This window comes from Salvia splendens, chromosome 12 (genome assembly GCF_004379255.2).
Source record: "Salvia splendens isolate huo1 chromosome 12, SspV2, whole genome shotgun sequence".
In the NCBI taxonomy this organism is placed as follows: domain Eukaryota; kingdom Viridiplantae; phylum Streptophyta; class Magnoliopsida; order Lamiales; family Lamiaceae; genus Salvia; species Salvia splendens.
In genome coordinates, this window is record NC_056043.1 from 26,965,050 (window position 1) to 26,976,529 (window position 11,480).

General features: G+C 37.2%; 1 protein-coding gene and 1 pseudogene across 1 annotated transcript; both read right to left on the reverse strand.

Annotated features, from left to right (window-relative positions):
• Nucleotides 1-548: 548 nt before the first annotated feature.
• Nucleotides 549-6,196, reverse strand: LOC121757805. The gene is made up of 10 exons (XM_042153286.1): nt 6,049-6,196; nt 5,835-5,911; nt 3,185-3,304; nt 2,915-3,033; nt 2,619-2,728; nt 1,492-1,644; nt 1,172-1,242; nt 949-1,068; nt 679-879; nt 549-609 (listed from the first exon to the last, which is right to left on the reverse strand). The coding sequence occupies exons 1-10, from the start codon at nt 6,194-6,196 to the stop codon at nt 604-606; spliced, it is 1,125 nt and encodes a 374-aa protein (XP_042009220.1). The 3' UTR covers nt 549-603.
• Nucleotides 6,197-9,304: 3,108 nt separating this feature from the next.
• LOC121757806 lies at nt 9,305-11,169 on the reverse strand (annotated as a pseudogene).
• Between the last annotated feature and the right edge of the window lie 311 nt (nt 11,170-11,480).

Below are 11,480 nucleotides of genomic sequence, written 5' to 3' on the forward strand. Positions count from 1 at the left end.
TATTGTAAAAACTCAAATTATCTATTTTCATTGATGTTGAAAGTAAGGTATACCGCAAAAGTACGGTATACTGAACTTTGGTAAGGTATACCAAAAATGAGATCCTACATCGGTATGGAAATTGGTCATACCGAAAATAAGGTATACCGAAAATTTTGGTAATGTAAAAGTATGATTTGTTCGCATACTGAATTTACGGTAAGATATACGACATGGTGGTTTCGGTAAGGTATACCGTACCTACCCACCCCTACTTAAAACCCGTGCCCGGTCAAAGTGAGACAATCTTTGTGGGACGGAGGGAGTAGTATTCATTTCGATTTTTCAATAGTGTTATTATTTATTCAAAATTAAATTAATACATTTTCGCAAAAACTTACCAAGCATATATATGCAATGTGAGATCCATTCAGCAGGAAAAGGATGCATAAAGAAGGCCTATATATATAGTATTAACTGCAGAGTCTTAAAACTCAATTATACATACATACTATCTAGAATAACACTATCTATCTACATATATATATGAAAAGTAATATGATCGCATGGGAAAAGGGTAGTCTCGAACAAGGTTGGCGCCAAAATGCATCCAAGCTTTCTTGTTTAAGACTGTTAAGAAAAAAATAGAAAATGAGTGAGAAGATGCATTTGATTAATTAAGTGATGGATGGTAGGTACCTTGTTAGCAATATTGTTAGAGAGCCAGTCGAGGCCCTCGTATAGGCCTTCTCCAGAGGTGGCGCACGCACTCTGGATATACCAATGACGATCGCGAAAAGAGTGAAGCCCGAGCTTGTCAGTTATCTCAGCAGCATTCATAGCATTCGGAAGATCCTGTTTGTTAGCGAAAACTAGCACCACTGCATCCCGAAGCTCATCCTATATGACAAACCCTAACCCTAATTAATTCCTCATTCACTCCAAAACTAGCAACTCATGTTTCTTTACCTCATTTAACATTCTATGCAGTTCATCCCTAGCCTCAATAACACGATCTCGATCGTTGCTATCAACCACGAAAATCAACCCTTGAGTGTTCTGGAAGTAATGCCTCCACAATGGTCGAATCTACCGCAATATTAATTACACATATATAGTCAGAGCCATTAAACATAACCAACCATCAATCTTAAACACACCCAACACTATTGAAATGAGGTACAACTTATACCTTATCTTGACCACCAACATCCCAAACAGTGAAGCTTATGTTCTTGTATTCAACTGTCTCCACATTGAATCCTAAACAAAAGGTGATCACATCACACAACTAGTAAGGCCAAAGGCAGTTCTCATCAATAAATCTATGATCCACCCTAGAAATTAAAAGTAAAAGTAAAAGTAAAAATCTGTGTAAAAGGTACAAAAACTAACGATATATACTTGATCTCAATATTCTAATCAATCAGAATAAGCTGTTGAATGAAGTACTATAAAATATGAAATTTTTTCCCGAACATAGAAATAGAATATATATGGAAAGAAGCATACCAATTGTTGGAATTGTTGTGACGATTTCTCCCAACTTGAGTTTATACAATATGGTGGTCTTACCAGCAGCATCAAGACCTACCATAAGAATTCGCATCTCCTTTTTCGCAAACAGCCGGCTAAAAAGCTTCGTGAAGGACAACCCCATTTTCTCTGCATTTCATTCATAGATATGAGAACTAATCATTTGTCTAGGACATAAATATTTCAATAAATATGCGCACTTTCAAAAATTCATGCAATATTAATAGGAATTAGACCATATTTTGAAAAATACATGACTTACGTGAAAATTTGACCAAAGACTTCTTCATTTGGAATATGTTTGAGAAATAAGGAAATGGGTTTTGTCGATGTTATTGAAACAGCAAATTGTGACGTGATATGCGAGAATGGCATCCAAACAATGTTATCGAAACAGCAGCATAGGGCCAACCAACAACAAATTGTTAACACAATAATAACGAGGAGGGAGAAGAAGGCCACATAAAATCTGTTTGTGGTTATACTTGATTTTGTGGAGATGAAGCCAATTTATTTTGGAATGAGGTTATTTTCCAAGCCAAGTCATAAAAATGTAGTATAACCCAACTAAAGATTTAGAAATATGGAAATGCTGCATTTGTTTGTTGTGTGAATGCGAGAATAGCGTTGAAGCATGCGGCTGCAATTACTGGATGAATGTGACACCAATAAAGAGTGGGTGGGTAGCAAAGATCGACACTAGAGGTGAAAGATATATTTGAATATTAAGTTTTAATTAATTGATTTTGGACCATTAATTAATTAGAGGAGCAAACAACCAAATCAAAACACATAAATGGGAATTTAAAAAGGCTAAATGTAAAATCAAATTGCGGGTTTTATATAATGGAGAATACGTATTTTATAGTAGATAAAATAAAACAAATCTACGTAATTCCGTGTATTATAGACACCCCTATATACAATTGCATAATTGGTTTGAATGGAAGCGCAAATGATAATGAAAGTTTAATTAAACCTTCATTAAGTCACCAAATATCATCCACCATCTTTCTTTCTTTCTTAAGCCTGTTGTTAGTCGCCAAAATGAAAGAAATCAAGAACATGAAATAACACTTGTTGAGAAATAGTACAAAATTAACCTGAGGGGGCAACAACAAAGACACAAACCTTATCAGCAAAGTTGTCCGAGAGCCAATCCAGCCCCTCGTATAGCCCTTCCCCCGAGGTGGAACATGTACTCAGGATGTGCCTGCAATACATGCCAAGAAGAGCCTTAAATAGTTGAGGCAGGTAACTAAGTAGGATAGTAGTAGTAGATCCCATATGCACGACGTTTTCCATATAAATAACAGCATAATCTGCTAAGCACAGAAGAACACCCCTCTCCTCCCAACACACTCACACACAAAGAGAGAAAGGCAGATTGAGAGTATACCAACGGCGTTGCTGGAGAGAGTGAAGTCCTAGCTTGTCAGTTATCTCAGCAACACTCATAGCATTTCGTAGATCATTTTTGTTAGCAAAAACAAGCAACACAGCATTCCTTAGTCCGTCCTACATGGGCATCAAAGCTAGTTTTTTATGTGACTTTAAGCCAGTAGGTCCATTGAAAACCTTTATACATCAGGCAAGGTCACCAGTATGATAATATTTAAAAGCACCTTTTTATAGAAAAAGGAAGCACACCAAAAGTGTGTATGTTTACCTCGTTTAACATCATATGCATTACATCCCTAGCCTCAACAATACGATCTCGATCATTACTATCAACTACAAAGATTAGACCTTGAGTATTATGAAAGTAATGTCTCCACAATGGCCGAATCTGTAGGGCCGATAATAAGAGAATTTAAAAAGTATACTATAATCAAGAGAGCATGAAACTTGCACGAAGAAACGTAGCTACACCTACGAAAAAGTAGAACAAACAGAAAACTGACACCATTACCAGGAGCATTGACATGTGAAATACCAAGAGCATTGAATCTAGTAATATGATTACTATTGAATATGCTGTAAGCCAAGTGAAGCAGATATTGAAACTGAAAATACAATCAAAGAAAAATAAGCTCTTCTAGTGGCTCCTGAAGCATTTATCCGATACAGAGTAGGGTGATACGTTTAATATTTAATTATTTAGTTGCATTATTTAGTTGCATTATTTAGGGATTGCATATCTTTTTCATATCTTTTGTCTTGCTCATTAAGTTAGTATTCCTATTATAAATATGGCTATTATTATTCTCATTAATCAATCAATGAAATAATCGTTTATCGCCTTTCTTGTTTTCTTTATCGTTTTTCTGCAAACCCTAGTTGTCGACGGGATTTCGCCTCCCGGGACTTCTAATCTATCTTCCGGCATCGCGTTAAGAAGATTATCCTTAACAAATTGATGCTTTCATCCTCGAACTCATGGCCGAAGTCAATCTTCGTTCATGGCCGGAGGTATCGCAAGTATCCGGAGACTTGCAATTTAATTCAATAGCTACAAAGTTGGAGCATATTCTCGCTAGGTTCGCCCGACTCGAGTCCCGATTGGTTGAGCATGAGTACAGGGTAGCAGCGACGCTCCCTCCGTTGCAACCCGAACCTGATCCACCCGAATCGACCCCGGCTGTACGACCAACCACCACCCCCAACCTGCTCACCGCTGGACCAGACTCCGATTTCTCCTATTGGGAAGCCCCTTTACACCGAACCAGACCCTAACAAACAGTCGTGGAACTCTCACGCCGGTTACCAACCAAGGCAACTGGATTACCATCCTCCATGGCCACAATTTGTTGGTCCAGAGACATTCAGGCAGCCGCGGTCCTTCCCCGCCAGATGCCAGCACGGGCGGTCAGACTACCACCCGCCGGGACAACCCTCATCGCAAGGATTCCCGACATATGAGCAGCCATCCCCAACCGGCTGGCCCCCCGCAGCTGTCATACTACCAGTCTTCTCCCCACAACAGTCACTATCAACCCAACGGCTACGGACCGTCGACCACATATGAGCATGAACCCTACCACCAGCCGCATTCGGGGGTGCCCCAGCTCCCACCCTATTCTGGTTGGGAGTCTTATGTGCAGCGGTTTCTGCTCCAAGACACTCAGGTGGAGGAGGAAAACATGGAGGAGAATATGGATTCATATGGACAACAGGATGTCAACGTTATTGATGACCTGCAAAAGCTGAAGATAAAACAGATTCGAGAGGAGGCTGCCAAAAGAGAAATTTCTGCTCGTGGCATGAAGAAAGAGCTTCTAGACAGGCGTTGCACTGACAATGACAATGTGGTACGTGACAATGATATAGTGAAAGAGGAAGTCAATGGGGATAAAATTGTCACAACTGTGAAGAAAGATTCTGTTGTTATGCACTGCAGTGAGTCAAGAAATGAACCACCAGCTCAAACAGGAACAACACCTATAAGGGTGTTGAGGCCGGAAGAATCAAAGGAGGAACCTCGTATTGTTAAGTTTATCTCGCTTATTTGCAATATAAGGGAGCCTCTACGTGAATATCTTGAACGTTGGCGTGGATTTTACTAGAGCATTCATCCTACTCAGACGGGTCTATCACACATCGATATGTCATCCACTGCAGGCATCGAGCCTCACTCGGTGATTTTTTATGGGAATAATGAAGGAAGTCGTTCAATTATTCGGTGTGCATTTGATCCGGGGGGAGTTATCTCGCCAAAGCTGTTGTTTTGGACTCTCTTCATTGTGTCGTGGTTCCCACCTTGAGGACAAGGTGGATTTTAACCGCGGGGGAGTTGATACGTTTAATATTTAATTATTTAGTTGCATTATTTAGTTAGATAATTTAGGGATTGCATATCTTTTTCATATCTTTTGTCTTGCTCATTAAGTTAGTATTCCTATTATAAATATGGCTATTATTCTCATTAATCAATCAATGAAATAATCGTTTATCGCCTTTCTTGTTTTCTTTATCGTTTTTCTGCAAACCCTAGTTGTCGACGGGATTTCACCTCCCGGGACTTCTAATCTATCTTCCGGCATCGCGTTAAGGAGATTATCCTTAACATAGGGCAGATTCTCCAACTGCTTCCACATAGCTCTCAACAAGGCACAAGCTAATTCAACTAATGAGTACATAAAGGTGGTGTTCGGTTTGCAAGATAAAATAATGTCAAGATACAATCTAGGATTGAGTTGTGAGATTATTTTAGTCATAGGGGGTTAGCTATGACTAATTATCCCATGATTATCCACCTAAGATTGAGTTGTGGGGTTGAATCTCATGAACCAAACACACAACAAATTTAATCCCGGATACAATCTTGCAAACCAAACACCTACAAAGTATCTTGAGAATTCTGAAAGGATTTACTATACCTTATACCTTTGTTGACCCCCAACATCCCAAACTGTGAACCTAATGTTATTATATTCAACTGTCTCGACATTGAATCCTGGATATGATGAAAGTAAATTCAGTATTAGAGGGTGATTGGCCAAGCTTAATTATTGTAAAAAGCTTATAAGCTCTAAAAACTCAAAAACAGAGAAGACATTTAGCAAGAAATAGAAAAGAATGATCATACCATACCTACTGTAGGAATGGTAGTGACTATTTCTCCAAGCTTGAGCTTGTACAGTACAGTGGTCTTACCAACAGCATCAAGACCTACCATAACAATCCGCAACTCCTTTTTGGCATACAGTCGGCTGAAAAGCTTGGTCAAAGACACCCCCATTTTCTCTCTACAAGCAATACAAATTTGTGATTTCATTTTCATTTTGAAGGAATCCATTTATTCGATATTGAATATTAATCACCCCCATCACTGGAAATGCTGATTCATCGGAAAGGAGAATCTACATAAACGAATTTCGAGTACATTTTTCGTAAAGTTAGAAAGCGCAATTACAAAACGCGCGTTGCCTGAGTTTAAAAAAATGTCGACGAACCCCATATCCTATTTTCGCGGTTTTGCCCAAAATTAAAATTAAAAAAAAAAACACATTTCTCGCGCAGTGGCAAATATAAAAGAAGCGTATTAACAGAAGTTGAATCAAACAATCTATGGATAGCTATATATAGATGGAAATGCAATAATTGAAAAAATAAAACAAAATGAAGCACGAAATCCTTCATCATGTACTTCACCTCAAACAAGCCACGGAAAACGGTATGACAGAATAACCAAGTAGGATCAATGAGATTTTGTCCAAATTCTGCAAAAATGGAAACAACCAATCGATAGTAACATGCAAACACAAGATAGGAGATGATAGAAAGCTCACAAATTGGTGATCAAGAAATTAAAGTCAAATGATTCGAAAACAAGAGAAGCACGTTGTCCTAAAAATTAAGAGTCGCTTACCTGATCTGAATATCCCTTTTAAGTTTAAATTAATTGTGGATTCGAGGCCTAGTCTTCTTCAGACTTCAATATTACCATTAGTTAATTGAGAGCCTAAACTAAAAGTGCCACGGGGTTGTTCGGTTTGCAAGATTGTATTTCATGAATAAAATATATAGTGTGTTTGTTTCATGATATTGAATCTCACAACTTAATACTAGATGCATAATCAAAGAATAATTAGTCATAGTCAACCTCTTTTAACTAAAATAATCTTACAACTAAATCCTAGATTATATTTTGATACTATTTAATCTAAGGAATTGAACCTAATATAATTTCTATAACAAATGTCACAAACCACAAGAAAGATTTACTTTAACCTTAAAAAAAATTTGTCCCCAAATCTTAACGTTGATTGTAATTTTTTAGAAGTATTAGAGCACCAAACGACATTGTTATGGTGTCATTTGATACAAAAATAAAATAACAATAGTACAAGGTAGAATATGGGGAGGTAGTCAAGATTTTTGGGGCCAAAAAATAAACGCATGATATATTTAATACAAAGCCTATATTTTCAGGTTAAATTAAATAATTCTTATAAGGTTGTTCGGTTCTCATGACTTATTATCATATAACTATTCCTCTAAAATTAAGTTGTGATATTATTTTATTTGGAGGGAATGACTATGACTAGTTATCATATAATTATTTATCTAAAATTAGGTTGTGAGATTCAATCTCATAAATCAAATATTTAATCTTGAATATATTTTTGCAAACTGAAGAGCCCCACGGTATTTGTATACTAAGTATGAAGTACTTACGCACATGCAATATCTAGAATTAGGTTGTGAGATTCAATCTCATAAATCAAATATTTAATCTTGAATATATTTTTGCAAACTGAAGAGCCCCACGGTGTTTGTATACTAAGTATGAAGTACTTGCACACATGCAATATCTAGAATTAGGTTGTGAGATTCAATCTCATATATCAAATATTTAATCTTGAATATATTTTTGCAAACTGAAGAGCCCCACGGTATTTGTATACTAAGTATGAAGTACTTACGCACATGCAATATCTAGAATTAGGTTGTGAGATTCAATCTCATAAATCAAATATTTAATCTTGAATATATTTTTGCAAACTGAAGAGCCCCACGGTGTTTGTATACTAAGTATGAAGTACTTGCGCACATGCAATATCTAGAATTAGGTTGTGAGATTCAATCTCATAAATCAAATATTTAATCTTAAATATATTTTTGCAAACTGAAGAGCCCCACGGTGTTTGTATACTAAGTATGAAGTACTTACGCACATGCAATATCTAATGGGTTGACAACATCCACAACAAATTGAGTCTTATGTTCCTTTAAAAATTTTCATTTTTTATTTATTTAGTTCTTTCTTATTTCGCACAAAAACAATTACTTACATTAAATATAATTTGTAATAAAATAAAGGAGATTGCATGATTAAAATATAATTAATCTTCTTAATTAAATCTAACTAGTCTCATGATTAATTAATTTTGAGAAATCAAACCTCCCAATTTAATTAGTCTCCAAGTGAGTTGAATCTCACTATTCTAGAAGAGAGAAAGAAATTTAAATAATGGAATTGAATCAAGATCCTTAATTAAGTAATGTCTGAATAAATTATAAATTATAAATTAATTCAATAAATGGAATCTCTTGATTTAATTAGAATGAAAGAACTAAAGCCGTCTAAGTAGGACGAATTATATGATACATATTCCTAGTACGATAGTTGCATATCATTCAATATAAAATATTCATTGATCTAAATAAAATATTCCTAGTAGGGATGGAAGCATCTTTATATGAATACAAGTATAAATTATTGAAAATATTGATTTTATCATTTTGTTAGCAAAAACAAGCAACACGGCATTCCTTAGTCAGTCCTAAATGTGCATCAAAGCTATTTTTTTTAAAGGAGCAACTGATGCTGTTAGGCCTCGAACGAGTCAAGAAGATGGTGATAGGATTACTAACTTAATTATTTTAATATAATACTTCATCAAAACACTTTTTTATGGAGAAGGAAAGCAAACTAAAAGTGTTTGCTTAGCTGTTTACCTCCTTTAATATCAGAGTTTGCAACATATCCCTAGCCTCAAACAGCAAGATCTCGATCATTTGTAATTACGCAATATGAACTACAAAGATTAGACCTTGAGTCTTCTGATTTATAGTTGATAAATCCAAACATTATTATTTGGAAATTTGTTAACAATCAATTCCATGCATTGAAAAAATAATATAATTAAATATTTAATTATCATGATAAAACAACATATCCGTCTTTCCGACGTTTAATCGCTATTTTTCAAACTCAATTTAATCAAAACTGTAAATATTGCTAACACATAACTTAATGTGATTAGCATACTTAGGAAGTCAAGAGGTATTAAAAAACAACTTCACAAGTGGCATCATTAGCAACTATATATATCCAATAACTTCAGTTGAAGAGCCTCAAACCATCTGTTGTTGTTTTTTTATAACCAATAAATTAATTTTGATCGCAAAGATAATCCACAACTTACATCATTCTTCGAAATTGTATTGGTTGAAAAGAGAGCATCTTATTATTCATGGTGATTGCAATGATACAATACAATAGAATACAACACAACACAACAATACAATATAACACAAGAATACGTCCAATATTAGTTTTGCATAGGTTGAAAATATATTTGTGGGTCCAATCGAGGGGTTCGTACCGTCATCTCTAGACTCGGCCAAGTCAATGTTGTTCGTACCGAGAGGTGGCCTCCAGCTAAAACCCTGAATGAGTCTAGCAAGAAGTATAGTGCTCATGGTAGAACCAAGCACGATGCCAGGGCATCCGCGCCTTCTGGTACTGAATGACAAAATGCGCAAGTCATGATCAGCAAGCACGACTTGTGTTTGTTCATCAAGAATGTGCCGCTCGGGCTTGAACTTGAGAGGCTCATCCCAAATCCTAGGGTTTCGCCCGAAGCCAGGACGACTTAGGATCACATAGCTCTTCTCTGGGATCGTGTAGCCACCCACAACAGTTTCTTTGCTCGAAATGTGAGGGACATTAACGGATGTAGCCTAAATGACTCTTTCAAGCATGCCTTGACATAATTTAGTTTGGGTATGTCCGATTCCTGGACTAGCCTCTTCTTACCTACAACACTGTCCAATTCTTCACATGCCTTAGCAAGTAGGTCTGGTTGATTGATCATCTCTGCCAAAGCCCACTCAGCTGCATTTGATGGATTATCAACCGTTGCAATCATTATTTCCTGCAAAACCAACATGACTCCAAAATCAAATTATACTCTTTATGAATTTTGGAGTCTAGCCACAGGCTCCGCAACAAATTAAGTAGCTAGCTAGAAACCCAAATACTTACAAAAATAAGTGCTTTGATCTCTCGAATGGACAAAAGGGGTTCATTTTCTTGGTTCTTGAGATTAATAAGAAGATCAAGAATATCATCTTCATCTTCTTCACTCTTATGCCCTAGACTCCACATCTCCATTATCTTATCGATTGCCGGATCTTGGTATTTTCTTACATTCTTAAGGGCATTCGTCACAGTCCTTTTGTGTCCATCCAAATCCAAAACCTCCAACCACGGTAGAAAATCAGCTACCCCGAACGCATAGAGACAAGAAAGAATCGCGAACAATCCATCCACGTGTTCTCTTTCTTCAATTCCCGGGCCCCCATCATCCATTCCCGGCCCGAAAAACCTCTCACCAAACACCATTTTCCTGCTCATGTTGCCGCAGTAATGCTGGGTTGTTTCTCTCAAGTTCACCACCCCATTTATGTCCGGATTCATCCACTGGTTGTAGACAAATCTCACGAGGTGGTCGGCCTCCTCGCATCTCTTCGTGTGGAGCCTCCGGAACACACTCGCGGTGAGCACCTCCGACGCCATAACTCTCCTCATTTTCTTCCACTGATCGCCGGAGGGCGAGAGGATCAGCCCCCGGTACCCGTCAGTGGCGAGGCGGGCCACGAGATTGTCGGGCCGGCAACCAAGATGGCGTCGTGCTTCTTCAAGAACTCTCTAGAGAGTTCCGGAGAAGTGACGGAAATGACGTGGACGCCGCCGAGTTTGATGCAAGCGATCTATGTGTTGAGCTGTTGCATGAGATTTAGTATCCATCGGGACACAGGCTTGTTTGTCAGCATTTTCGGGAGGCTGCCGACGAAAGGGAAGGCCGTCAGACCCGGCGGAAGAGGCGGCGCCGTGGACCTTTTCTTGTTGGAGATGAGTTTGAAGATGATTAGGGAAAGTAAGCATAATGCTAGGATTTCAAGTTTAGAGATTGTTTCCATTTTCACGTTTGGTTTGAAAAGGTTTGGATATGTTGATCATTTATTGGCTTATTGCCTTGTGTTTTATAGTGGAAAATTATGTATGTTATCTAATGCATGTTAGGACATTACTTATCATCAAAAACAAGAGCACATTACAATCTTATAAAAAATATAATAACTCGTTATTTTACACATCATTAATAACACGAGGACATTAATTCTATAGTACATTACAATCTTAAAAAAAATATAACTAACTCATTTATTTTGCCACACCTTTAAAAACACGAGGACATTAATTCTTAAATGTAGTAAGTACTCCCTCCATC

Coding starts and splice junctions, on each gene's coding strand:
- LOC121757805 (XM_042153286.1), bottom strand. CDS start 6,196: ATGGGGGTGTCTTTGACCAAGCTTTTCAGCCGACTGTATGCCAAAAAG. Junction 5,912..6,048: donor CACTACCATTCCTACAGTAG/GTATGGTATGAT, acceptor CATCATATCCAG/GATTCAATGTCGAGACAGTT. Junction 1,243..1,491: donor CACAACAATTCCAACAATTG/GTATGCTTCTTT, acceptor CCTTTTGTTTAG/GATTCAATGTGGAGACAGTT.